The 27,893-nt window shown below is 38.6% G+C and overlaps 2 protein-coding genes across 2 annotated transcripts in view; one reads left to right on the top strand and one right to left on the bottom strand.

Moving 5' to 3' along the window:
* Positions 1-27,893, top strand: part of LOC693803 (uncharacterized) — a 529,045-nt gene that overhangs the window by 421,164 nt on the left and 79,988 nt on the right.
* LOC100429350 (uncharacterized) overlaps positions 20,306-27,893 on the bottom strand; it is a 278,342-nt gene continuing 270,754 nt past the window's right edge. The window contains 2 exon segments of the mRNA XM_077978589.1: positions 20,306-20,568; positions 26,430-27,793. Coding sequence (XP_077834715.1) covers positions 20,465-20,568; positions 26,430-27,793 — 1,468 coding nt within the window. The 3' untranslated portion in view covers positions 20,306-20,464.

Below are 27,893 nucleotides of genomic sequence, written 5' to 3'. Positions count from 1 at the left end.
GCACCTCATATTTACTAAAATAGTTACATATATGTTTAAGTCTGATGCAGGCAAAAAGGAATTATAGGATTTTCATTTACTTGTTTCAGTCTATGTCTAAATAATAACAGTTTATTTCTTAATATTTGTTTTACATATCAGAGAGTCTAACCATATTCTGCAAAATATATATCTTTTCCTATATTTAACAATGTAAGGCTATTCTTTGCTTCTAAAGTTGGATTACAGCAGTTTCATTTTGTGTAACAATAGCATATATTTAAAACATAAAAAGCAACTCTAGTTTCTTTAAAAGGCTAATTTATTAACTTTCTCATTAGAATCTTCTATTTATAATGATACTACATATTCTCTGAAATTTTACTGCCACAGAGCGCATGCCAATGATTTAAAATATTTGTATATGATGAGTACATGGTAACAGTTAAATACTGCAGTTACATAGATAATTTTTTTCTTTTCTTTTCTTCTTTTTGAGAAGAGTTACACTTTCTCACCCAGGCTGGATTGCAGTCGTGTGATCTTGGCTCACTACAACATTCATCTCCTGGGTTTAAGCAATTCTCATGCCTCAGCCTCCCAAGTAGCTGGTATTACAGGTATGTGCCACCACGCCCAGCTAATTTTTGTATTTTTAGTAGAGATGGGGTTTCACCAGTTTAGCCAGGGTGGTCTTAAACTCTTGACCTCAGATGATCTGTCCCCCTTGGCGTCCCAAAGTGCTGAGATTATAGGCGTGAGCCACTACACCCTGCCTGACAAATTTTTTTTGATGATACGTCAATGTAGTATACCAGATTTTATGAGTAAACATTTCTCTTATTATTGTTTTGAAATTCTGCGTTAGCGAGTTTCTTCACTGTAGATTTATTTATTATTATTATTATTTTTTTTTTTTTGAGAGGGAGTCTGTCTCTGTCACCCAGACTAAAGTTCAGTGGCACAATCTCAGCTCATGGCAACTTCTACCTTCCGAATTTAAGCCATTCTTCTGCTTCAGCCTCTTGAGTAGCTGGGACTACAGACGCACCCCCAAGCCCAGATAATTTTTGTATTATTATTAGGGACAGTGTTTCACCATATTGGCCAGGTTGGTCTCAAACTCCTGACCTCATGATATGTCTGCCTCAACCTCCCAAAGTGCTGGGATTACAGTCATGAGCCACCGAGTCCAGCCTTGGTGTAGGTTTCCTAACATCAGTTTATTGTGTCTATTGGTTTTACTTATGTAATATAATTTTAGACAATTTGCAATTCTGTTTGTATACTTTAAGTCAATTTAGTTTTAACTAAGAAATAAATTATGCATGTCTATCACAATCAGATTACATGTGTATGTGTGCTAATCTATAAATATGACCCAAATTTTAGTTATGGCTTATTTCATAGTCTCTATTAGCTAATTTTCGATGGTAGTTTTATCTTGTCTAAGTGAGTAGTCATGGAGATAGTCTTACTTTCATCATGTGTTTAGTGATTAATATATATTTCTTTTTGTGAGAGAAACCCTTTTGTGATTCAAAGTCAATTTTCAAAAAGATTTATAATTCTGGATTTTAAAAAAGTTTTTCTCTATAAACATTGCTTTAAAAACACATAACATAAAATTTACTATCTTAAATTTATTGATGTGTATACTTCAGGGCCAGGCATGGTTGTGGCTCTCATCTGTAATCCCAAGATTTTGGGAGGCCAAGACAGGAGGATCCCTGGAGCCCAAAAGTTTGAGACCAGCCTGGGCAACATAGGGAGACCCCTCTCTCTCTCTATATATATATATAAATTAATAATAGCCGGGTATGGCAGTGTGCAGCTGTGGTCCCAGCTACATGGGAGATTGAGGGGGAGTCAAAATTGTGCCACTACACTCCAGCTCAGGTGACAGAGTGAGACCCTGTCTCAAAAAAAAAAGCTTTTCATTTCAGGCATATTAAGTATATTTACATTGTTATGCAAAATACTTCTAGAAACTTTACATCTTGCAAAACTAAAACTCAATACTCATTAAGTAACAACATCTCATTTTACCAACTCTCTCCAGCTTTTGACAGACAAACCTTCCATTTTCTGTTTTTATCATTTTGACTACTTAGGATATCTAGTATAGGTGTAATCATACAGTATCCATAATTTTGTTACTAGATTAATTCAGGTGATATAATATTCTCAATGTTCATCTTAAAATAGAACAAGGTTTTTTTAAGGTGGAATAATAATCTATTGTATGTATATGTTACCTTTTTTGATATGTTTATAAATCAAGAGACATCTGAATGGCTTCGCCCCTTTGGCTTTTGTGAATACTGCTGCAATAGACATGGATTTTCAAATATGCCTCCCATGTCCTGTGGTTTTTTTTTTTTTTTTTTTTTTTTTTTTTTTCAGATGGAGTCTTGCTCTGTCACCCAGGCTGTAGAGCAGTGTTGCGATCTCAGTAAACTGCAACCTCTGCCTCCTAGGTTCAAGCAATTCTCCTACTTCAGCCTTTTGAGTAGCTGGGGTTACAGGTGCACACCACCATGCCCAGCTAATTTTTTGTGTTTTTAGTAGAGATGGGGGTCAGGTTGGTCTCAAACTCCTGACCTCAGGTGATCTGCCCCCTTGGCCTCCCAAATTGCTAGGATTATGGGTTTGAGCCACTGTGCCTGGCCTTTGTTACATATTTTGGATATGGATTTATAAATGAGGAACATTTATAACTTTTTAAAATAATGGTTGCATCCTTGTTTTCCACCAACATTTAACATTGGTTTCATTTTTATTGCATCATCAACAGATTTGCTGTTTTTAAAAAATAGATAGTGGCCATTCTGATGGGTGCGAGGTGATTTTGTTTGTCAGTGTTTTTTTAATTATTATGTTTCATTTCTTTACAAGTTAGTAATTTTTTGTGTCTTTTCAAATGCTTTTTCACATCTGTGTACTTTTTAAATGAAAATTTTGTTTGTCCATATCTAAATCAAGTTATTCAACTTTATTGTTTAGTTTTTAGAGTTGTTTGTATATTTTGAATATTAACTTATTTCACAAGTAATTTGCAAATGTTTTCATCCATTTTCTAAGGGACGTTGTTACTCTTGAATTTTTTTTTTTGATATGCAGAAATTTTGAAGTCTAGTGTAGTTAAAGTTTTCTGTTATTTCATGTGCTGCTCATGCATTTCATTTTGTATCTAAGAAAATGATGCCAAGACCAATGTCATGTCTTTTTCCTGTAGTTTTTCTAAAAGATTTTCTAGTCTTTTATGTCTAAGTATTTTATTTAAAATATATTTTTGGCCGGGCGCGGTGGCTCAAGCCTGTAATCCCAGCACTTTGGGAGGCCAAGACGGGCGGATCACAAGGTCAGGAGATCGAGACCATCCTGGCTAACACGGTGAAACCCCGTCTCTACTAAAAATACAAAAAACTAGCCGGGCGAGGTGGCAGGCGCCTGTAGTCCCAGCTACTCAGGAGGCTGAGGCAGGAGAATGGCGTAAACCTGGGAGGTGGAGCTTGCAGTGAGCTGAGATCCGGCCACTGCACTCCAACCTGGGCGACAGAGCGAGACTCCGTCTCAAAAAAAAAAATATATATATATATATATATATATATATTTTTTTTTTATTCAAGGAAATAATCCAACTTTATTTTATCAGTTTTGATATTCGGTTTTCAACATCATTTTTTGAAAAGATTATTTTTCTCTATTTTGTGCTCATGGCAACCTTGTGGAAGATCGTTTGATCATATACAGAAGGGCTCATTTCTGAGCTCTCTATTTTGTTCTTTCATCTGTTAATCTTTGTGTCAGTATCACACTGTTTATGTTCTGTAGCTTTTAATGGTAGGTTGTATTGACATCTTTGAAAAATGACATTTTTTTGACACCACAGCAAGAATGTGTTGAAGAATGTGCTTCATATTCACATAGTTTTGAAGTTGCCAGTTTGACTTTTGCTTTTAATTCCTAGTTTCATTGAATTTTTGTTAGAAAACACACAGTGTATAATTTTAATCTTCTTAACGTATTTGTTGTTGTTTTGAGACAAGATCTTGCATCCCAGGCTGCAGTGCAGTGGCATAATTTTGGCTCACTGTAGCTTCAGCCTCATGGGCTCAAGTGATCCTTTCAACTCAGTTTTCTGAGTAGCTAAGACTACAGATATGCACTACCATGTCTGGCTAATTGTTTGCTTGTTTGTAGTGTTAGGATCTCACAATGTTGTCCAGGCTGGTCTCAAACATTTTGCACCAATGGATCCTCTTACCTTGGTCTCCCAAAGTGTTAGGATTATAGGCAAGAGCCACTGCACACAGTCAGTATTTTTAAATTTAATAAAACTTGCTATGTGTCCTAACAGAATACACCAGATGCAAATAGGAATATTGTGTATTATCTTGGTTTTCACTGGAGAGTTTTTTTTTGTGTCTGTGAAGCCTAGTTGGTCTATAATATGGTTTGGATGTCCCTGTTGTCCAAACATCGAGCTGCAATATAAATCCTCAGTGTTGGATATGGGACCTGGTGGGACATGTTCGTGTCATGGGGGCAAATTTCTCATGAATGGCTTGGTACAACCCCTTGGTAACCAAAAAGTTTACACTCTATTAATTCAAATGATAACTGGTTCATTAAAAGAACTCAGCTCCTTCACCTTACACCTGCTCTGTCTCTTCTCATATAGTATGTGTGGTTACTCTTTACCTTCCACCATGATTTTAAGTTTCCTGAAATCCTCACCAGAAGCAGATGCTGGCACACACTTATACAGTCTGACAAACTGTGAGCCAAATAAACCTTTTTTCTTTATAAATTATGCACTCTCAAGTATTCCTCTATATGCAAAATAGTTAATAAAGTCTATAATGTCTTAGTTTTCTGTTTCTTATTTTTTATCTGAATTTTCTCTTTATTACTGCAAATGGGGTCTTGATGTCTGCAATTATTATGTTGCTATGTATGTCTTGCTTCACTTTTGGCAATATTTGCTTCATATATTTTAAAGTCCTGATGTTATATACACATATGCAGATAGATAAATATTATTGTTATAGATTCCTGCTAAATCAACTCACTTTATCATAATATAATATCAGTCATTGTCTCATGGCCATACTTAAAGCATATTATATCTAATATAATTATGACCACCTTTCTCAATTGTGGCAGTATTTTCATGGAATATACTTTTTTTGTTATATTACTTTTAACCTCAATGCTGAAATGAGTCTCTTGTAGGGAGCATATTGTTTGCTTTATAAAAAAACCAATCAGGCATTCTATTTTTTTCTTCATATAACTGTATTTATTTATATATTCTTTTCTTTTTCCAAATGGAGTTTTGCTTTTGCTGCCCAGACTGGAGTGCAATGGTGCAATCTCAGCTCACTGCAACCTCTGCCTCCCAGGTTCAAGCAATTTTCCTGCCTCAGCCTCCCTGGTACCTGGGATTACAGGCACCTGCCACCATGCCTGGCTAATTTTTTTCTATTTTTAGTAGAGGCCAGGTTTCATCATAATGGCCAGGCTGCTCTTGAACTCCTGACCTCAGGTGGTTGGCCTGCCTCAGCATCTTAAAGTGCTGGGATTACAGGCATGAGCCACCACACCCAGCCTTGTGTATTTTGGAGATAGGGTCTTAGTCTGTCAACCAGGATGATTTGCTGCCCGAACCTCCCAAACTCAGATGATCCTCTCATTTCAGCCTCTCAAGTAGCTGGATTACAAGTATGTGCCATCACACCCAGCTACCTTCTTTGTATTCTTTGTTGAGACAGAGTTTTGCCATATTGCCCATTCTGTTCTTGAATTCCTGGGGTCAACTGATCAGCCTACCTTGGCCTTACAAAGTCCTAAGATTACATTTCATTTTATTAAGCAGTTTAATTAAGTTATATTCAAAATGATTGCTTAAAGAAATGAAGTTGTTATTGCCAGTTATACTGTTCTTGTTTTATGTGTTTTTAGTAGTATATTTTTCTCAATTCCTTTTTTACTTTCTTAAATTTAATTTAATTTTGTACTGGCATGCTTTGATTGTTTTTGATTTCCTTTTGCATACTTTCTATAAAATTATCTTTGTAATCATCTTGATAGCTGGAGATTACAACCATCTTAAAGTTAAAGCAATATAATTCTCATAACTTCAACTGAATACAAAACTATGCTTCTATATTTTTGTTATTGATATTAAAATTATTTTATATGGTGTATCTATTAACAGATTTATGCAGAGTTACATATTCTATAAAAGTACTTTAACGGTTTTATGTACCATTTTTTTTTTTTTTTTGAGATTGAATCTTGCTCTATTGATTAGGATAGAGGATAGTGGTGAAATCTTGGCTCACTGCAACCTCTGCATCCCAGGTTCAACAATTCTCCTGCCTCAGTATCCCAAGTAGCTGGGATTACAGATGCCTCCCACCAAGTCTGGATAATTTTTTTGTATTTTTTAGTAGAGATAAGGTTTCACCATGTTGGCCAGGCTGTTCTTGAACTCCTGAATTCAGGTGATCCACCCACCTCAGCCTTTCAAAGTGCTGGGCTTTCAGGTGTGAGCCACAGTGTCCGGCCAGAAGTTACTTTTTAACTTACTATTCACAGCCTTTCATATCAATACAAAGATTGACACATCTAGAGATAAATATACATAGCAAGACCAACGCTCACATGGAGAATTATATAAATATTTCTATCTAAATATTTGTATATACAAAACATGTTCCCCAAGAGACATTTTTAATCTTTTAGCATGCTCTAAAGATGCTGATGTAGAATTACTTTTTTCTTCTTTTGCTAAATAGCATGTCAGAATGGAACATAGTTATACAATGTTGTTTATGTAAATATCAACAAAGCTCTATCTTCAAGGGCAAAGCCACAGAAATAAGCTGAAAGGAAAGTCATGTAACACATCTGTCCAGGACAGTATCTCAGCGCCCTGCATGTCTGTACATGTTCTGTTCTCATGCACCATTTGGTGCCTGTCTTGACAAAGCCACAGTCACCATTTAGATAATTGGATGATTGGATCCACCTGGGCTAAGCTACATGTCTGGTTGGGATCACCTGGGCTGTGCAAATTGGCTGATTGCAATCACCTGGTTTCTGCTAATTTGCTTATTTAATTGATCTCGGCTTCAGGGGTAGCATACAGAGATGTCCTCTCACCTACTTTATTTCTGTGGCTTTTTTTTTTTTTTAACGTTATATGCAGAAATAAACATTTCATAGACATACCCATGTGACTCATTTTCTGTGTATATATTTATCTAGCCACCTATTTTATATCTGTATGTACAGAAAGAAGCCTATAAAATAAACTTGATCAGAGGTTATTTCCATTTTCTTTCCCTACAGGTTAGGTAAATTCAATCAGCTACTGAGCTCTGAAGATTTATTCAAACCAAGCCACACACCACATCATATTTTTTAAAAGAAATGTAAAAGTGTCTTTAATAACCTGGCATCTGGGTGTTTTTAATTCTGGTCTCATTAAACTAGCCCATTGAGGTTCTTTTCATCTATCTAGGAACTGCCAGAAATGCTTGACATCAGTGGGCTGAGCCTTCCTCACAAAGAAGATTTTAACCGGTAAGTAAGAGCCACCTATGGCACTTCAGTGATTGTTCACTATCACCCATTTGAAATGTGGCCAACTACCATGTACCATATTTGCTTCCATCATCAACATCTGTCTTCTAAAAAGAGACCTAGACTAATTTTTTTGTTACCGTAAGTACCCGACTTCTGCCACAAAGACAAAAAGACAGGAGTGTGATTTTACATCACACACTCTTGGAAATACATACAGTTCTTGTCTTGATGGAAGTTCTAAAAAGGAAGAATAAGTATTCTCATATTTAGGTTAGAACTTTTGGACTGGGGCTGGATTATCTCGACCCTACGTACAACAATAAAAGAAAAGTCAACCCTGACATAGAGTAAATAACTCCAGTGGCCTTAGTAAATTTTCATCTTCCAGAAGTGCACAACAAAGCCCAGTGCTTCCTTTGAATATACTGAGTGCAGCAGAATGTATATCAGAGCATTCCTCTATTTCTGTACTATTCTAGATATAGTATTCTATAGGGAAAATATTTTTATACATGTATGGAAGCTTTTGTGTTACTGTTTGTAGCAATAACTATCAATACTTTCACTTTCAACATCTTTATTCTGTTTGAATATAAATACAAAGTTTGTTACAGCTTCAGAGAGATATATATATATTTATATATACTCAGGTAAATATATGAATATATGCACACACATGGTAGATAAACACAAACATATGAATGTGTATATGTAAATATTAATGTATACAGACAATATTTTCCCACTTTTTAAAATATAGAGCCTATACTAAGAATGCAGATGTAGAATTAATTGACTTCTGTTTTGCTCAATAGCATATCAGAATAAAACATAGCCATACAATGTTGTTTATGTAAACATAAAGCTTCAGCTTCAGGTTTCAGGCCTAGTAAATAAGCTGACAGTAAAGCTGTGTGGTACATACTGTCCAGGTTAGCATAGAGGGCCCTGCATTTCTTCTTGCTGTGCATGGGCTATTTACATTTACCATTTTGGGCATACCTTAATGAATCGGTAGCTGCTATTTAGATAACTGGTTGATTGGAATCACCTGTACTGAACTAACTGGCTAATCAAATTCACCTGGATTGATTAATTGGCTGATTGAAATCACCTGGGCTGAGCTAATTCAATGATTGAAATCACCTGGGCTGAGAGGCTTGGTGGTTTAAAATCACCTGTGCTAAAGTAATTGGCATATAAGATTCACATCAGCTGAGCTAACTGACTGATTAGTATCACCTGGAATAAGCTAGCTGGCTGTTAGAAATTACCTGGGCTAATCAGCTGGGATAGGCTAATTTGCTGATTGGATTCTCCTGGAGTGTGCTAATAGGCTGCTTGGAATCCCCTGAGGTAAGCTAATTGGTTGATTTAAATTATCGAGCTGAGATAATTTATTCAGAAAAGTTTAACACTTGGCCGGGCCAGTGGCTCATGCCTGTAATCCCAGCACTTTGGGAGGCTGAGGCAGGGGGATCACTTGATGTCAGGAGCTCGAGACCAGTGTGGCCAACATGGTGAAATCCCATTTATAGTAAAAAAATACAAAAATTATCCAGGTGTGGTGGTGGGCACCTGTAATCCCAGGTACTGGGGAGGCTGAGGCAGGAGAATCACTTGAACCCAGAAGGTGGAGGTTGCAATGAGCCGAGATTGGGCCATTGCACTCCAACCTGAGCAAGAGTGAAACTCTGTCTAAAAAAAAAAAAGAAAAAAAAAATATATATATATATACCATCAGAGGATGATAACTTGAAGTATTTTAAAGATGCTCTCTAAGAATCTAAAATTATTTTTACTTTTAGTTTCTATAAATGTTTCTTAAACATTTTTAATTTCCAAAAATCTTTTACATAAATATTGTCTGTTTTATTTTTCTGAAGAATTTAAATAGAGTAAAATTATACACATCAAAAAATCTACTTTTCTGGTAATAGATCAGCTTAATTTTCAGAACAAATATGTTAAACTTCGCAAAACTTTATTCTGACCAATTTGATCAGTAGCCTCTTTCATACAACTGGGAGGGATGACACCAAGATGTAGCATTCATGTTGAATGAGAGACTAAATGACTACCAGTAGCTAGATAACTTCCATTTTACTAACAAATGTTGATTTTCATTTCTATATTGTCTCAAGTTATGTTAATAATGAAGTAATAAACTTTATACAGGAAATTTCAAAAAACTTATTTTTTAATCAGCCATAATAGTATGCAAAGACAGAGAAATGAAGGTTTTTAACAGTCATAATTTATATATTAAAATTAAAATACTTCTGGAAATAAAGGAAAGGGAGAAAGAAATATACAAACAAATAAAAGGCAGCCTGGTGAACATGGTGAAAGCCTACCTCTACTAAAATTACAAAAATTAGCCTGGTGTGGTGACGCACACCTGAAATCTCAGCTACTCAGGAGGCTTAGGCATGAGAATTACTTGAACCAGGGAGGCAAAGTTTTCAGTGAGCAGAGATCACGCCACTGCACTCCAGCATGGGCGACAGAATGAGACTCTGTCTCAAACAAAACAAAACAAAACAAAACAAAAACAAAAACAAAATAGAAGGAAGGAAGTGCATTATCACAATAACTAATGTATGAAATCAACCTAAATGTCCATCAATAGGTGAATGGAAAAATAAAATATGTACACAATGAAATGCTATTCAGCCCTTAAAAATAAGATAGTCTTGTTATTTGCAACAACATTCATGAACCTGAAAGATATTATGCTAAGTAAAATAAGTCAACACAGAAAAAAGCGGAAAACATAATCCTAATTTTTTTTTTTTTTTTTTGAGATAGAGTTTTGCTCTTGTCACCCAAGTTGGAGTGCAGTGGCACCATCTCCACTCACTGCAACCTCCACCTCCCAGGTTCAAGTGATCCTCTTGCCTCAGCTTCCTCAGTACCTGGGACTAGGGGCACATGCCACCACATCCAGCAAAGTTTTATATTTTCAGTAGAGATGGGGTTTCCCCATGTTGGCCAGGCTAGTCTCAAACTCCTGACCTCAAGTGATCCACCCACCTCGGCCTCTCAAAGTGTTGGGATTACAGGCATGAGCCATTGTGTCCGACCCACATAATCCTATTTCTATGTAAAGTGTAAACAAAAAATTTAAAATCATAGAAGCAGACAGTACAATAATGAAACAAACAAACAAAAAATTCCCTATGACGTTTTTTGTCTGGTCAAGAGAGTTTCTTCATGACCTTTCAGGGATTATTATTATTTTTTATTTTCTGCATTCTCCTGTTCTTTAGCCAATGGATGAAAAAAGATACAGAGAAGACACATTTGCCTTTTATCCACTTCACTTCCACTCACTATTAGTCAGTGTGGGTACAGCTGAGAAGAGCAATTTTCTGGCAGGACAGCCACTTCTCAGCAATATTTCAATGCCTTCTTCACTTTGTATCAGTGAAAAACAGGCCAGCAAGTCCTAGGAAAGCACATGGTGCTACTGCTACTTTAACAATGATCAGGTCGAGCATGGTGGTTCACTCCTGTATTGCCAGCACTGTGAGAGGCTGAAGTGGGTGGATCACAAGGTCAGGAGTTCAAGGCCAGCCTGACCAATATAGTGAAACCCCACCTCTACTAGAAATACAAAAATTGAGGAGCACAATCGTTCATGCCTATAATCCCAGAAGTTTGGGAGGCAGAGGGCAGTGGATTGCTTGAGGTCAGCAGTTTGAGACCAGCCTGGGCAACATAGTGAAATCTGGTCTCTACCAAAAATACAAAAAATTAGCCAGGTGTGGTGGCAGGTGTCTGTAATCGCAGCTACTCAAGAGGCTGTCAGGAGAATTGCTGGGACCTGAGAGGCCAAGGTTGCAGTGAGCCATGATTGTGCCACTGCACTCCAGCCAAGGTGACAGACTGAGACTCCTCTAAAAAAAAAAAAAAAATTAGCTGGGTGTGGTGTTGGGTGCCTGTACTCCCAGCTACTAGGGAGGCTGAGTCAGGAGAATTGCTTAAACCTGAAAGTTAGAGGTTGCAGTAAGCCAAGATCACGTCACTGCACTCCAGCCTGGGTGACATGAGACTCAAACAAACAAACAAACAAAAAACTGATTATGTAATCATGAATAGCACTTGTTTGGTTGCTACTCATGTGTGAAACGATGTTATTTGGCTTGAGGTACTGGTTTTTATTTATTTTTTTATTTTTATTTTTTTGAGACAGAGTTTTGCTCTTGTTGCCCAGGCTGGAGTGCAATGGCACAATCTTGGCTCACTGTAACCTCTGCCCCTAAGGTTCCAGCAATTCTTCTACCTCAGCCTCCCCAGTAGCTGGGATCACAGGTGCCTGCCACCATGCCTGGCTAATTTTTTGTACTTTTAGTAGAGATGGGGTCTCACCATGTTAGCCAGGCTGGTTTTGGACTCCAGACCACAGGTGATCCACCTGCCTCAGCCTCCCAATGTGCAGAGATTACAGGCATGAGCCACTGCAGTCATCCTGGTTTTCTATTTTTTTTTTCCAAATTTACCAGTAATACAAAATTCTTCACTAAGAAGACTTTATCTTATTCAAATGTTTTGAGATTTTATTGACATTTAACTGTCTGAATTATCTGGAATATTGAAATTTTCCATGAACTCAAATTGGTTACTATAGATAATCTTTTAGTAAAAGCTTTTCTGAGGCAGAGTAATATTTATGACATTTTATTATCATACGGAAGATGTGTATTAGCCATGTTTTCAGCAATCACTCTGAACACAGCATTCTCAGTTCCCAGGGTAAAAAGTAAAGCAGAGGTTCCTCTTCAAAGAGTTTCCTCCCCATCTAATTAGGAATAGTAACTTCTCTTAGAAGCAAAGTTTATTCAAAGTCCTGTGCTAACATTCCTAAATATCTGCTAGCCATAATGAAAAAAAAAAACAGAGGTCATTCCAAGATGGCCGAATAAGAACAGCTCCAGGCTACACCTCCCAGCATGAGCAACACAGAAGACAGGTGATTTCTGCATTTCCAACTGAGGTACTGGGTTCATCTCACTGGGGCATGTCAGACAGTGGGTGCGGGACAGCGGGTACAGCCCACCAAGTGAGAGCCAAAGCAGGGCAAGGCATCACTTCACACAGGAAGTGCAAGGGGGAAGGGAATTCCCTTTCCTAGCCAAGGGAAACCGTGACACACAGCATCTGGAAAATTGGGTCACTCCCACCCTAATACTACACTTTTCCAGGGGTCTTAGCAAATGGCACACCAGTAGATTATATCCCACGCCTGGCTCGGAGGGTCACACGCACATGGGGCCTCCCTCATTGCTAGCACAGCAGCCTGAGATTTAACTGCACAGTGGCAGCGAGGCTGGGGGAGGGCCACCCGCCATTGCTGAGGCTTGAGGAGGTAAACAAAGCGCTGGGAAGCTCAAACTGGGTGGAGCCCACCACAGCTCAAGGAGGCCTACCTGCTTCTGTAGACTCCACCTCTGGGAACAGGGCATAGCCAAACAAAAGGCAGCAGAAACCTCTGCAGATTTAAATGTCCCTGTCTGACAGCTTTGAAGAGAGTAGTGGTTCTCCCAGCATGGAGTTTGAGATCTGAGAATGGACTGACTGCCTCCTCAAGTGGGTCCCTGAACCCCAAGTAGCCTAACTGGGAGGCACACCCCAGTAGGGGCAGACTGACACCTCACACAGCCAGGTGCCCCTCTTAAGACAAAGCTTCCAGAGGAATGATCAGGCAACAACATTTACTGTTCAGCAATATTCACACTTCTGCAGCCTCCTCTGCTGATACCCAGGCACACAAGGTCTCGAGTGGACCTCCAGCAAACTCCAATAGACCTGCAGCTGAGGGTCCTGACTGCTAGAAGGAAAACTAATGAGCAGAAAGGACATCCACACCAAAACCCCATCTGTACGTCACCATCATTAAAGACCAAAGGTAGATAAAACCACAAAGATGAGAAAAAACAGAGCAGAAAAGCTAAAAACTCTAAAAATCAGAGCTCCTCTCCCCCTCCAACAGAATGCAGCTCCTCAACAGCACTGGAACAAAGCTGGATGGAGAATGACTTTGACGACTTGAGGGAGGAAGGCTTCAGATGACCAAACTTCTCCGAGATAAAGGAGGAAGTTCGAACCCATCGCAAAGAAGCTAAAAACCTTGAGAAAAGATTAGATGAATGGCTAACTAGAATAACCAATATAGAGAAGTCCTTAAATGACCTGATAGAGCTGAAAACCATGGCACAAGAACTATGTGACAAATGCACAAGCTTCAGTAACTGATTCGATCAACTGGAAGAAAGGGTATCAGTGATTGAAGATCAAATGAATGAAATGAAGTGAGAAGTTCAGAGAAAAAAAGAGTAAACAGAAATGAACAAAGCCTCCAAGAAACATGGGATTATGTGAAAAGACCAAATCTACATCTGATTGGTGTACCTGAAAGTGATGGGGAGAATGGAACCAAGTTGGAAAACACTCTTCAGGATATTATCCAGAATTCCCCAATCTAGCAAGGCAGGCCAACATTCAAATTCAGGAAATACAGAGAACACCACAAAGATACTCCTTGAGAAGAGCAACTCCAAAACACGTAATTATCAGATTCACCAAAGTTGAAATGAAGGAAAAAATGTTAAGGGCAGCCAGAGAGAAAGGTCGGGTTACCCACAAAGGGAAGCCCATCAGACTACCAGCGGATCTCTCAGCAGAAACACTACAAGCCAGAAGAGAGTGGGGACCAATACTCAACATTCTTAAAGAAAAGAATTTTCAATCCAGAATTTCATATCCAGCCAAACTAAGTGTCATAAATGAAGGAGAAATAAAATCCTTTACAGACAAGCAAATGCTGAGAGATTTTGTCACCACCAGGCCTGCCCTACAAGAGCTCCTGAAGGAAGCACTAAACATGGAAAGGAACAACCGGTACCAACCACTGCAAAAATACGCCAAAATGTTAAGACCATCGATGCTAGGAAGAAACTGCATCAACTAACAAGCAAAATGACCAGCTAACATCATAATGACAGGATCAAGCTCACACATAACAATATTAACCTTAAATATAAATGGGCTAAATGCTCCAATTGAAAGACACAGACTGGCAAACTGGAAAAAGAGTCAAGACCCATCAGTGTGCTGTATTCAGGAGACGCATCTCATGTGCAGAGACACACATAGGCTCAAAATCAAGGGATGGAGGAAGATCTACCAAGCAAATGGAAAACAAAAAAAAGGCAGGGGTTGCAATCCTAGTCTCTGATAAAACAGACTTTAAACCAACAAAGATCAAAAGAGACAAAGAAGGCCATTACATAATGGGTAAGGGATTAATTCAATAAGAAGAGCTAACTAACTTAAATAGATATGCACTGAATACAGGAGCATCCAGATTCATAAAGCAAGTCCCTAGGGACCTACAAAAAGACTTAGACTCCCACACAATAATAATGGGAGACTTTAACACCCCACTGTTAATAATGGGAGACTTTGACACCCCACTGTCAACATTAGACAGATCAACGAGACAGAAAGTTAACAAGGATATCCAGGAATTGAACTCAGCTCTGCACCAAGCAGACCTAATAGACATTTACAGAACTCTCCACCCCAAATCAACAGAATATACATTCTTCTCAGCACCACATCACACTTATTCCAAAATTGACCACACAGTTGGAAGTAAAGCACTCCTCAGCAAATGTAAAAGAACAGAAATTATAACAAACTGTCTCTCAGACCACAGTGCAATCAAATTAGAACTCAGGATTAAGAAACTCAATCAAAACCACTCAACTACATGGAAACTGAACAACCTGCTCCTGAATGACTGCTGGGTACATAATGAAATGAAGGCAGAAATAAAGATGTTCTTTGAAACCAATGAGAACAAAGACACAACATACCAGAATCTCTGGGACACATTTAAAGCCGCATGTAGAGGGAAATTTATAGCACTAAATGCCCGCAAGAGAAAGCAGGAAAGATCTAAAATTGACACCTTAACATCACAATTAAAAGAACTAGAGAAGCAAGAGCAAACACATTCAAAAACTAGCAGAGGCAAGAAATAACTAAGATGAGAGCAGAACTGAAGGAGATAGAGATACAAAAAACCCTTCAAAAAATCAAATGAATCCAGGAGCTCTTTTCGAAAAGATCAACAAAATTGATATACCGCTAGCAAGACAAATAAAGAAGACAAGAGAGAAGAATCAAATAGACGCAATAAAAAATGATAAAGGGGATATCATCACGGACCCCACAGAAATACAAACTACCATCAGAGAATACTATAAACACCTCTATGTAAATAAACTAGAAAACTTAGAAGAAATGGATAAATTCCTGGACACATACACTATCCCAAGACTAAACCAAGAAAAAGTTGAATCCTTGAACAGACCAATAACAGGCTCTGAAATTGAAGCAATAATTAATAGTCTACCAACCAAAAAAAGTCCAGGTCCAGACGGATTCACAGCCGAATTCTACCAGAGGTACAAGGCAGAGTTGGTACTATTCCTTCTGAAACTATTCCAATCAATAGAAAAAGAGGGAATCCTCCCTAACTCATTTTATGAGGCCAACATCATCCTGATACCAAAGCCTGACAGAGATACAACAAAAAAAGAGAATTTTAGACCAATATCCCTGATGGACATCGATGCAAAAATCCTCAATAAAATACTGGCAAACCAAATCCAGCAGCACATCAAAAAGCTTATCCACCATGATCAAGTGGGCTTCATCCCTGGGATGCAAGCCTGGTTCAACATACGCAAATCAATAAATGTAATCCAGCACATAAGCAGAACCAAAGACAAAAACCACATGATTATCTCAATAGATGCAGAAAATGTCTTTGACAAAATTTAACAGCCTTCATGCTAAAAACTCAATAAATTCCGTATTGATGGAAAGTATCTCAAAATAATAAGAGCTACTTATGACAAACCCACAGCCAATATCATACTGAATGGGCAAAAACCAGAAGCATTCCCTTTGAAAACTGGCACAAGACACGTATGTCCTCTCTCACCACTCCTATTCAACATAGTGTTGGAAGTTCTGGCCAGGGCAACAAGGCAGGAGAAAGAAATAAAAGGTACTCAATTAGGAAATGAGGAAGTCAAATTGTCCCTGTTTGCAGATGACATGATTGTATATTTAGAAAACCCTCTTGTCTCAGCCCAAAATCTCCTTAAGCTGATAAGCAACTTCAGCAAAGTCTCAGGATATAAAATCAATGTGCAAAAATCAGAGCATTCTTATACACCAATAACAGACAAACAGAGAGCCAAATCATGAATGAACTCCCATTCACAATTGCTTCAAAGAGAATAAAATACCTAGGAATCCAACTTACAAAGGATGTGAAGGACCTCTTCAAGGAGAACTACGAACCACTGCTCATTGAAATACAAGAGGACACAAACAAATGGAAGAACATACCATGCTCATGGATAAGAAGATTCAATATCATGAAAATGGCCATATTGCCCAAGGTAATTTACAGATTCAATGCCATCCCCATCAAGTTACCAATGACTTTCTTCACAGAATTGGAAAAAACTACTTTAAAGTTCATATGGAACCAAAAAAGAGCCCACACTGCCAAGACAATCCCAAGCCAGAAGAACAAAGCTGGAGGTATCACGTTACCTGACTTCAAACTATACTACAAGGCTACAGTAACCAAAACAGCATGGTACTGGTACCAAAACAGAGATATAGACCAATGGAACAGAACAGAGCCCTCAGAAATAATACCACAAATCTACAACCATCTGATCTTTGACAAACTTGAAAAAAACAAGAAATGGGGAAAGGATTCCCTATTTAATAAATGGTATTGGGAAAACTGGCTAGCCATACATAGAAAGCTGAAACTGGATCCCTTCCTTACACCTTATATGCAAATTAATTCAAGATGGATTAGAGATTTAAATGTTAGACCTAAAACCATAAAAACCCTAGAAGAAAACCTAGGAAATGTCATTCAGGGCATAGGCATGGGCAAGGACTTCATGTCTAAAACACCAAAAGCAATGGCAACAAAAGCCAAAATTGACAAATGGGATCTAATTAAACTAAAGAGCTTCTGAACAGCAAAAGAAACTACCATCAGAGTGAACAGGCAACCTATAGAATGGGAGAAAATTTTTGCAATCTACTTATCTGACAGAGGGCTAATATCCAGAACCTATGAAGAACTCAAACAAATTTACAAGAAAAAATCAAACAACCCCATCAAAAAGTGGGCAAAGGATATGAACAGACACTTCTTAAAAGAAGACATTTATGCAGCCAACAGACACATGAAAAAATGCTCATCATCACTCACCATCAGAGAAATGCAAATCAGAACCACAACGAGATACCATCTCACACCAGTTAGAGTGGCAATCATTAAAAAGTCAGGAAACAACAGGTGCTGGAGAGGATGTGGAGAAATAGGAACACTTTTACACTGTTGGTGGGACTGTAAACTAGTTCAACCATTGTGGAAAACAGTGTGGCAATTCCTCAAGGATCTTGAACTAGAAATACCATTTGACCCAGCCATCCATTACTGGGTATATACCCAAAGAATTATAAATCATGCTGCTATAGAAACACATGCACACGTATATTTATTGTGGCACTATTCACAACAGCAAAGACTTGGAACCAACCCAAATGTCCATCAATGACAGACTGGATTAAGAAAATGTGGCACATATACACCATGGAATACTATGCAGCCATAGAAAAGGACAAGTTCATGTCCTTTGTAGGATGCAGCTGGAAACCGTCATTCTCAGCAAAACTATTGCAAGAACAGAAAACCAAACACTGCATGTTCTCACTCATAGTTGGGGATTGAACAATGAGAACATTTGGACACAGGGTGGGTAACATCACACACCGGGGCCTGTCATGGGTTGGGGGACGGGGGAGGGATAGCATTAGGAGATATACCTAATGTAAATGACGAGTTAGTGGGTGCAGCACACCAGCATGGCACATGTGTACATATGTAACAAACCTGCACATTGTGCACATGTACCCTAGAACTTAAAGTAAAATAAAAAATAAATAAGAAATTTTAAAAAGACTTAAAAAATAAAAATAAAAATAAATCAATGTACTTTATGTTCTTAGCCCCCACAATTTAGCCTAAATATTTGCCCTGGCATGCTTATACTGGTCCAAGCAAGCATTAGGTCATAGCATGTTACTCTTCCTTATTTGAAGGTGCTTTTACCTTTCTCAGCATTCCACAAGTTACTTCCTCCTTCCTTTGTTCTCCTCTGCCTTTGCTTTTTAAAAAGAGTTCTAAGTTGCTAAACAATCGGGAGAAATACAGAATGTGAAGTCCTGTTTCAGCCAATGAAAACCGGACGCATCAGTAGAAAGGATGCATCAGGTTATAAATGACCCTGTCTCCTTTTTTCGGTGTATTCTTGTGGCAAAACTGCTGGCGAGTGTACCGTTTCTGAAAAAAGTAAAAATGGCCTTGCTAAGAAAATTAAATTTATGTTCAAGTGCCATTTCTTTATGGCTCCAGAGAACAAGCATTTCTAACAGCAGTATGGACCCTGAGTAACTCAGAAAGAATTGGTATCTCTGTAAAGAGGCAGAAGAAAATGCTGAGTGGAGGGCCACCACACTGCACATCAATGCTTTCCACATGCACCTATTAGGGTCTTAACTTAATTGGACTGCTATTTGCATAGCTAGATACTTACTAAATTTAGTCATACTATTTTTTATCAGCTAATGGAATCTGTTACCCATTAATTTTATAGATATGCTTGTTTGAAAAACAAATCTTTTGTTAATTCACTCTAAATTGAGACTACATTTACAACCTTCAATTTTTCAGTGTTGAAGTAAATCAGAGTAGAGCAATGTGTGTATATGAGGTGCATTTTCTGCCTATCAAAATTCTTCCAGCTGGGCACAGTGGTTCAAGCCTTTAATCCAAGCACTCTGAGGTCAGCAGTTCAAGATTAGCCTGGGTAACATGGTAAAATCCCATCTCTACCAAAGATACAAAAATTATCCAGGCATAATGGTGGGTGCCTGTTATCCCGGATACTCATCGCTTGAACCAGGGAGGCAGGGTTAGCAGTGAGCTGAGAACACACCATTGCACTGCAGCCTGGGTTACAGAGAATCCATCCTTCATTTACTTGGAAACCCTGGGAAGCCACCTATAAAATATTCCCTTTAAATAGTTTAGCCGGCCGGGCGCGGTGGCTCAAGCCTGTAATCCCAGCACTTTGGGAGGCCGAGACGGGCGGATCACGAGGTCAGGAGATCGAGACCATCCTGGCTAACACGGTGAAACCCCGTCTCTATTAAGAAATACAAAAAAAACTAGCCGGGCGCGGTGGCGGGCGCCTGTAGTCCCAGCTACTCGGGAGGCTGAGGCAGGAGAATGGCGTGAACCCGGGAGGCGGAGCTTGCAGTGAGCTGAGATCCGGCCACTGCACTCCAGCCTGGGTGACAGAGCGAGACTCCGTCTCAAAAAAAAAAAAAAAAAAAAAAAAATAGTTTAGCCAGGATTTCTTATTTCAAAAGGTCAAAAACAATCACTGAGAAAAGCCAAAATCTTTCTGTTTCTTGTTAGTCATCTGGCCATTTCCAGAAGTATGGCAATTACACCAAGCCATTGAAAAGATGTGGTTTTGGTTAATTTTATCCCATTTCTTTTTTTTTTTTTTTTTTTTTTTTTTTTTTTTTTTTTTTGTGAGACGGAGTCTCACTCTGCCGCCCAGGCTGGAGTGCAGTGGCCGGATCTCAGCTCACTGCAAGCTCCGCCTCCCGGGTTCACGCCATTCTCCTGCCTCAGCCTCCCGAGTAGTTGGGACTACAGGCGCCCGCCACCGCGCCCGGCTAGTTTTTTTGTAATTTTTTAGTAGAGACGGGGTTTCACCGTGTTAGCCAGGATGGTCTCGATCTCCTGACCTCGTGATCCGCCCGTCTCGGCCTCCCAAAGTGCTGGGATTACAGGCTTGAGCCACCGCGCCCGGCCAATTTTATCCCATTTCAAATGTTTTCTCTAGTTGTTACTTTGGTCCTGTGACTCTGAAAGAAACTCTCTACATAACTAATCATGCATTCAAAAAAATTCGTATTAAGGTGTTTACAGTTTAATCTTGTATTACAGTATAGTAGAATACTCTATGTTAATTATAAATTCATCGTTTTTAAGGTTTTTCAAATGTGAAAACAATTAAGTATGCTTTTTGAAGTAAGTTCAATTCCAGGACATTACCCACTGGTCTTCACGGTATTTCTGTAATGAATAGTGTAAACCTGGGTCACCAGAATGGTGCAGACATGCTGATTGAAATAGAATTAAGGCCGGGCGCGGTGGCTCACGCCTGTAATCCCAGCACTTTGGGAAGCCGAGGCGGGCGGATCACAAGGTCAGGAGATCGAGACCACGGTGAAACCCCGTCTCTACTAAAAATACAAAAAATTAGCCGGGCGCGGTTGTGGGCGCCTGTAGTCCCAGCTACTCGGGAGGCTGAGGCAGGAGAATGGCGTGAACCCGGGAGGCGGAGCTTGCAGTGAGCCGAGATCGCACCACTGCACTCCAGCCTGGGCAACAGAGCGAGACTCCGTCTCAAAAAAAAAAAAAAAAAAAAAAAAAAGAAATAGAATTAAGTTCAGCATTGTTGGTAGACTAGCAGTATCCCAGAGGCTGATCATTCACTACAGCTTGCTAAATATTGTTCCATAATGCCAGTGAGCACTTTTACCCAGGTTACCCTTTTCCTCCCATTAATGTGGTCCTGTTGTGGTCTCCTGTTTCTCTTAAGCTATCCCAGATGAGAGGTGATTATTTCTTACATGAATGACAGTCCCTTTTTTACCCTCTGCCATAAGATCCTCTTATGCTCCTTACTGAAACCAACATGTAGGAGGCAGGATGAAGACAATATACGAACATGTTTCCTGTTACGTGGCCACCATAAGCAGCTTACATGTTCCACCAAGAAGTCACTTACTTTTAGGCCAGCAGGGGTGTTTTTCTGTGGTGTGTCTCTTTCTCTTAAAAGCACATCTGATTAAGTTTAGCACAATCAGGATAATCTCCATTTTGATAAAGACAAAGTCAACACATGAGTAACCTAATTTCATGAGTGATTTCCCAGCACAGTCACACGTTTCTACACTCAAGAGGAAAGTATTACACAGCAGGTGTGCAAGAGACTGGGAATCCAGGGTATTATCTTAGAACGTTGTCTACCCACCTAAATAAACTTTTAAAATAGTCTTTCGCCAGTCACAGTGGCTCATGCCTGTAATACCAGCACTGTGGGAGGCTGAGGCAGGTAGATCATGAGGTCAGGAGTTTGAGATCAGTCTGGCCAACATGATGAAATCCTGTCTCTACTAAAAATACAAAAATTAGTCAGGCGTGGTGACACACACCTGTAATCTCAGATACTAAAATGGCTGAGGCATGAGAATTGCTTGAACCCAGGAGGTGGAGGTTGCAGTAAACCTAGATCACACCACTGCACTCAGCCTGGGTGACAGAGCAAGATTCCATCTTGAAAAAATAAAAAGTCTTTCTGCTGCTTTTGTTATCTACATAAACAAAGATATCAACTGGATATAATAATTAAGTACTTTCCAGTTTTATTCACTACAAATCTTAACTAACATCTGTTTTTCTCGCTCATTTTTCCTGTATGCACCATTTTATACATTCACATACACATAGAACAATAAAAACATATCCAATTATTCAATTTTGGTTGAATATTCATGAAAATAAGTGTTAAAACTCTTTTTTTTTTTTTCTGTTTGAAGAGGGGTTGTACTCAAGAGTGTTGTTTCTGGAGACAAAGTTGCCTGTGCTTTAATAGGGAGATTCCAGGGAGAATCCAAATCATAAGGTGTAATATTTTACATTAATAAATTGAATACAAAGCAGTAAGTATAAATTTGCTTTCAGGATTTTCAAAGTGTTTAGTTTTGTTAGTCACCTAATTAGTTTTGTGGCAATAATTGATCTTCTGAAAATATGTGCAAACTTGTACTCACACAAAAACACTCACTTCATAATTTTCATACACCTATGGTTTATCTTCAGAGTAATATGAGTATATTTAACTCTATGTAAATTAAAACTAAAAGTCTATATGCTTGCAGGCAGAGAGACCACACATTCAAAGAAAGCTATATAACAAATTTATTAATAAATTTTCAGGACTCAGAAATATATGGACTTTGTTTCTATTTCTTCTTCTGTTTTTTTTGTTTTGTTTTTGTTTTTTTTTTTTTTTGAGATGGAGTCTCACTCTGTCACCCATGCTGGAGTGCAGTGGTGCGACCTCGACTCACTGCAACCTCCACCTCCCAGGTTTGAACAGTTCTCCTGCCTCAGCTTCCAGGCCTGCACCACCATGCCTGGCTAATTTTTGTATTTTTAGTAGAGACAGGGTTTCACCATGTTGGCCAGGCTGGTCTTGAACTCCTAGCCTCAAGCATTCCACCTGCCTTGGCCTCCCAAAGTGGTGGTATTACAGGAGTGAGCCATTGCACGTGGACGTATTTTATTTATATTTTTGTATAATTATTGTGACCATAAAAAAACCTGTAGTAACAATTTAATTTTACATTTTAAAATAAATAAAAGCATGTAATTACACTGTTGGTAATACAAAAGATAAATGCTAGAGGTTATGGATACCATATTTACCCTAATGTAATTACTACATATTGTAGGCCTGAGTCAAAAGATGCCATATAAGGCATAAATATGTACACATACTATATAACCACAAATATAAATAACAAATTTCAATAAGAAAAAAGAGTAAAAATTTAATCTGTGGAAACAATATTCTTTTTTTTTTTTTTTTTTTTTTGAGGCAGAGTTTTACTCTTGTTGCCCAGGCTGGAGTGCAATGGCACGATCTCGGCTCACCGCAACCTCCGCCTCCCAGGTTCAAGCAATTCTCCTGCCTCAGCCTCCCTAGTAGCTGGGATTATAGGCATGTGCCACCAGGCTCAGCTAATTTTGTATTTTTAGTAGAGACGGGGTTTCTCCATGTTGGTCAGGCTGGTCTCGAACTCCCGACCTCAGATGATCCACCTGCCTCGGCCTCCCAAAGTGCTGGGATTACAGGCGTGAGCCACTGCGCCCGGCCTGGAAACAATATTCTTTAACTCATTTGCAGTTTAAAGCCACTGGCAAAGTGATTACTAGAGATGTTATTCCACTATACAACAAATCATATATTGCTACCATCTTGTAGCCGCACCCTTGAGTAAGGTGGGATAGTTTAAAGTTAGTGGCATGATAATGCTTCATTAAATGCACAATAGTCTTAACATGGTTAAAAAATAATAAAATTAACTTCACACACAATTTTTTTTTTTTTTTGCGGGGGTGGGAGCACAGAGTTTTGTTCTTGTTGCCCAGTCTGGAGTGCAATGGCATGATCTCGGCTCACCACAACCTCCATCTCCCTGGTTAAAGCAATTCTCCTGCCTCAGCCTCCTGAGTAGCTGGGATTACAGGCATGCACCACCATGGCTGGCTAATTTTTTGTAATTTTAATAGAGACGGGGTTTCTCCATGTTGGTCAGGCTGGTCTCGAATTCACCACCTCAGGTGATCCACCCACCTCGACCTCCCAATGTGCTGGGATTTCAGGCATCGAGCCCAGCCCTAACAATTTTTAAATGTACTGTATTTTATTACATAAAAGTACAATTAGTAAAACAATATACTATTTTAACATACTTTTAACTATTTCTTTGTGACACGATAATGTAGAAAAGTATTGCTCTGAACATCTACTTTATACATTACTTAATAGAGGTTTACTACAAAGAACCTCTCCACTTATATTTTTATTATGCATCTTACATTTTAATGTCCTTACTCTTTTATAGAAAAGGTCATACTGTCCAAGTAATTTTTAAATATCTCTAATATTTCTGATGTATAATTGATCACTTGCTTTCACATGTGAACAAAATAGGAATAACAGCATAATTTGAAAGCTGTATTACATCACTATTCAGTTTTCAAAAAATTTTAAACAAGTATACTTTCAATGTAATTACAATGCTTCCAAAAATCTCTTTTTAAAGTTACATACAAATCATTTATCTAAAAACTGTAGTTGTGGATTAGTTTTTATACTCAAGTGTCAGTGCCTTAGTAGATTACTGTAGATTCTCTGATATTTATATACATTCTATTTTGAATTAAATGTTTTTATATTTACTGCATCTGCAAAACTATATTTTAGTATAAACTCTCTGGTGTTTTCTAAGATGTAGTTTCTGGGAAAAAAAAAAAGTGTTTCTAAACGTATTACATTTACAGGACTCATCTCCAATATAAATTTCCTGATGTTGAACAAAGCTTGAGCAACTGCTTCAGGGTTTTCCTCTAGTACAAAATGTGTGCAATAAGATCTCTGATATAAGTAAATGTGCTATAACCCCCTTTATAGTTGTAATAGTTGTCTTCAGGCCGGGCACGGTGGCTCAAGCCTGTAATCCCAGCACTTTGGGAGGCCGAGACAGGTGGATCATAAGGTCAGGAGATCGAGACCATACTGGCTAACACGGTGAAACCCCATCTCTACTAAAAAAATACAAAAAACTAGCCGGGTGTGGTGGCAGGCGCCTGTAGTCCCAGCTACTCCGGAGGCTGAGGCAGGAGAATGGTGTAAACCCGGGAGGCAGAGCTTGCAGTGAGCTGAGATCCGGCCACTGCACTCCAGCCTGGGCGACAGAGCCAGACTCGGTCTCAAAAAAAAAAAAAAGAAAGGAGTCTTCTTATTTCTTCAGTTTAAAGGCTTATACTTTCTGAAATATTTTTTGACAGTAATTATACTCTTAATGTCTTAATGCTTTTATTAAAAGGAACCTTTTTATGTTAAGATATGAGTAGGAGTTAATGGGTTTTCCATATTCCTTATATTTGTACAATTTTTCTCAAGGATAATAGCTTTCTTGTGAAATAAGGTGTAAGTACTGATTAAAAGTTTTGCCACATTCTTCACGCTTGTAGGAGTTTTGCCAGTATGAGTTATCTTACCCACAATCAAGTGTGGCCACCATATAAAGGCTCTGTCACATTTTATATATTTCTGGGGTTTCACACCAGAATAATTATTGTTACGTATAGAGAAGTTGGAGGGGTTGGTAAAAGCACTGTCACTTTTTTTAGGTTTGTGGAGTTCCTCTTCAGCATGAATTATTACCAAGTCTCTTTTAAGAATTCAGAAATGGTGGCCAGGCATCATGGTTCATGCCTGTAATCCCAGCACTTTAGGAGGCCAAAGTGAGTGGATCACCTGAGGTCAGGAGTTCGATACCACCCAGGCAAACATGGTAATATTGCATCTCTACTAAAAATATAAAAATTGGCTGGGCATGGTGGTAGGCACTTGTAATCTCAGCTACTAGAAAAGCTGAGGCAGAAGAATGACTTGAATTCAGGAGGTGGAGGTTGCAGTGAGCCAAGATCGTGGCATTGTATTCCAGCTTGGGTGACAAGCATGAAACTTCATCTCAAAAAAAAAAAAAAAAATTGATTGAAAACTTGTTATAGGCTTTGCCACATTCTTCAGGGGCTACATTCTTTAAGGTTTCTGTCCAATATGAATTATGTGTAATAAGGGTTGAGAACTCCCTCTTTGTCACATTCTTTATATTTGTAGGGTTTATGTTCCATATAAATTCTCATATTTAGTAAAAGTGGATAGCTGGTTAAAAACTTTCCCACATTCATCAAACTCATAGGGTTTCTCTCCAGTATGAATTATCTTATGTCTAGTAAGGGTAGAGGAGTGTTTAAGGCTTTGCCACATTTTCACATTTGTAGGGATTCTCTCCCATATGAATTATCTCATGTCTTCTAAGGTTTGAGGATGAAATAAAGGCTTTGCCACATTTATTGCACTTGTATGGTTTCCCTCCAATATGAATTTTCTTATGTGAAAAAAGGGTTGCGGGATGGTTAAAAGCTTTGCCACATTCTTCGCATTTGTAAGGTTTCTCCCCAGTATGAATTCTCTTATGTCTAGTAAGGGTAGAGGAGTACTTAAAGCCTTTGCCACATTCTTCACATTTGTAGGGTTTCTCTCCACTATGAATTCTCTTATGTGTAGTAAGGTGTGAGGACCAGTTGAAGGCTTTGCCACATTCTTCACATTTGTAGGGTTTCTCTCCAGTATGAATTATTTTATGTGTAGAAAGGGAAGAAAGGTACTTAAAGGTTTTGCCACATTCTTCACATTCATAGGGTTTCTCCCCAGTATGAATTCTCTTATGTGTAGTAAGGATAGAGGAGCGCTTAAAGGCCTTGCCACATTCTTCACATTTGTAGGGTTTCTCTCCAGTGTGAATTTGCTTATGTGTAGTAAGGTTAGAGGAGCGGTTAAAGGCTTTGCCACAGTCTTCACATTTGTAGGGCTTCTCTCCAGTATGAATTATCTTATGTGTAGTAAGAATAGAGGACCGACTGAAGGCTTTGCCGCATTCTTCACATTTGTAGGGTTTCTCTCCAGTATGAATTCTCTTATGTTTAGAAAGGGGAGAGGAGCGCTTAAACACTTTGCCACATTCTTCACATTCGTAAGGCTTCTTTCCAGTATGAATTATCTTATGTGCAGTAAGGGAACAGGAGTACTTAAAGGCTTCCCCACATTCATCACATTTGTAGGGTTTCTCTCCATTATGAATTTTCTTATGTTTAGTAACGGTAGATGAGTTGTTAAAGGCTTTGCCACATTCTTCACATTTGTAGGGTTTCTCTCCAGTATGAATTATTTTATGTGTAGAAAGGGAAGAAAGGTACTTAAAGGTTTTGCCACATTCTTCACATTCATAGGGTTTCTCCCCAGTATGAATTCTCTTATGTGTAGTAAGGATAGAGGAACGCTGAAAGGCCTTGCCACATTCTTCACATTTGTAAGGTTTCTCTCCAGTGTGAATTTGCTTATGTGTAGTAAGGTTAGAGGAGCGGTTAAAGGCTTTGCCACAGTCTTCACATTTGTACCATTTCTCTCCAGTATGAATTATCTTATGTGTAGTAAGGTGTGAGGACCAGTTGAAGGCTTTGCCACATTCTTCACATTTGTAGGGTTTCTCTCCAGTATGAATTTTCTTATGTGTAGTAAGGGTTGAGGACTGGTTAAAAGCTTTGCCACATTCTATACATTTGAAAGCTTTTTTTCCAGCATGTCTTGTCTTATGTCTGTTTGAATTTGAAAATTGATGACAGACTTTCCCATATTTATCACATTGAAATATTTTGCTCTGGGTAGTTGTCAAACGTTGGTTAAGTCCACTACAAC

The sequence above is a fragment of the Macaca mulatta genome, chromosome 19 (genome assembly GCF_049350105.2).
Source record: "Macaca mulatta isolate MMU2019108-1 chromosome 19, T2T-MMU8v2.0, whole genome shotgun sequence".
NCBI classification, from domain to species: Eukaryota; Metazoa; Chordata; class Mammalia; order Primates; family Cercopithecidae; genus Macaca; species Macaca mulatta.
The sequence above is the reverse complement of the archived record's forward strand: the minus strand, read 5'-3'. Positions and strand labels throughout refer to the sequence as shown.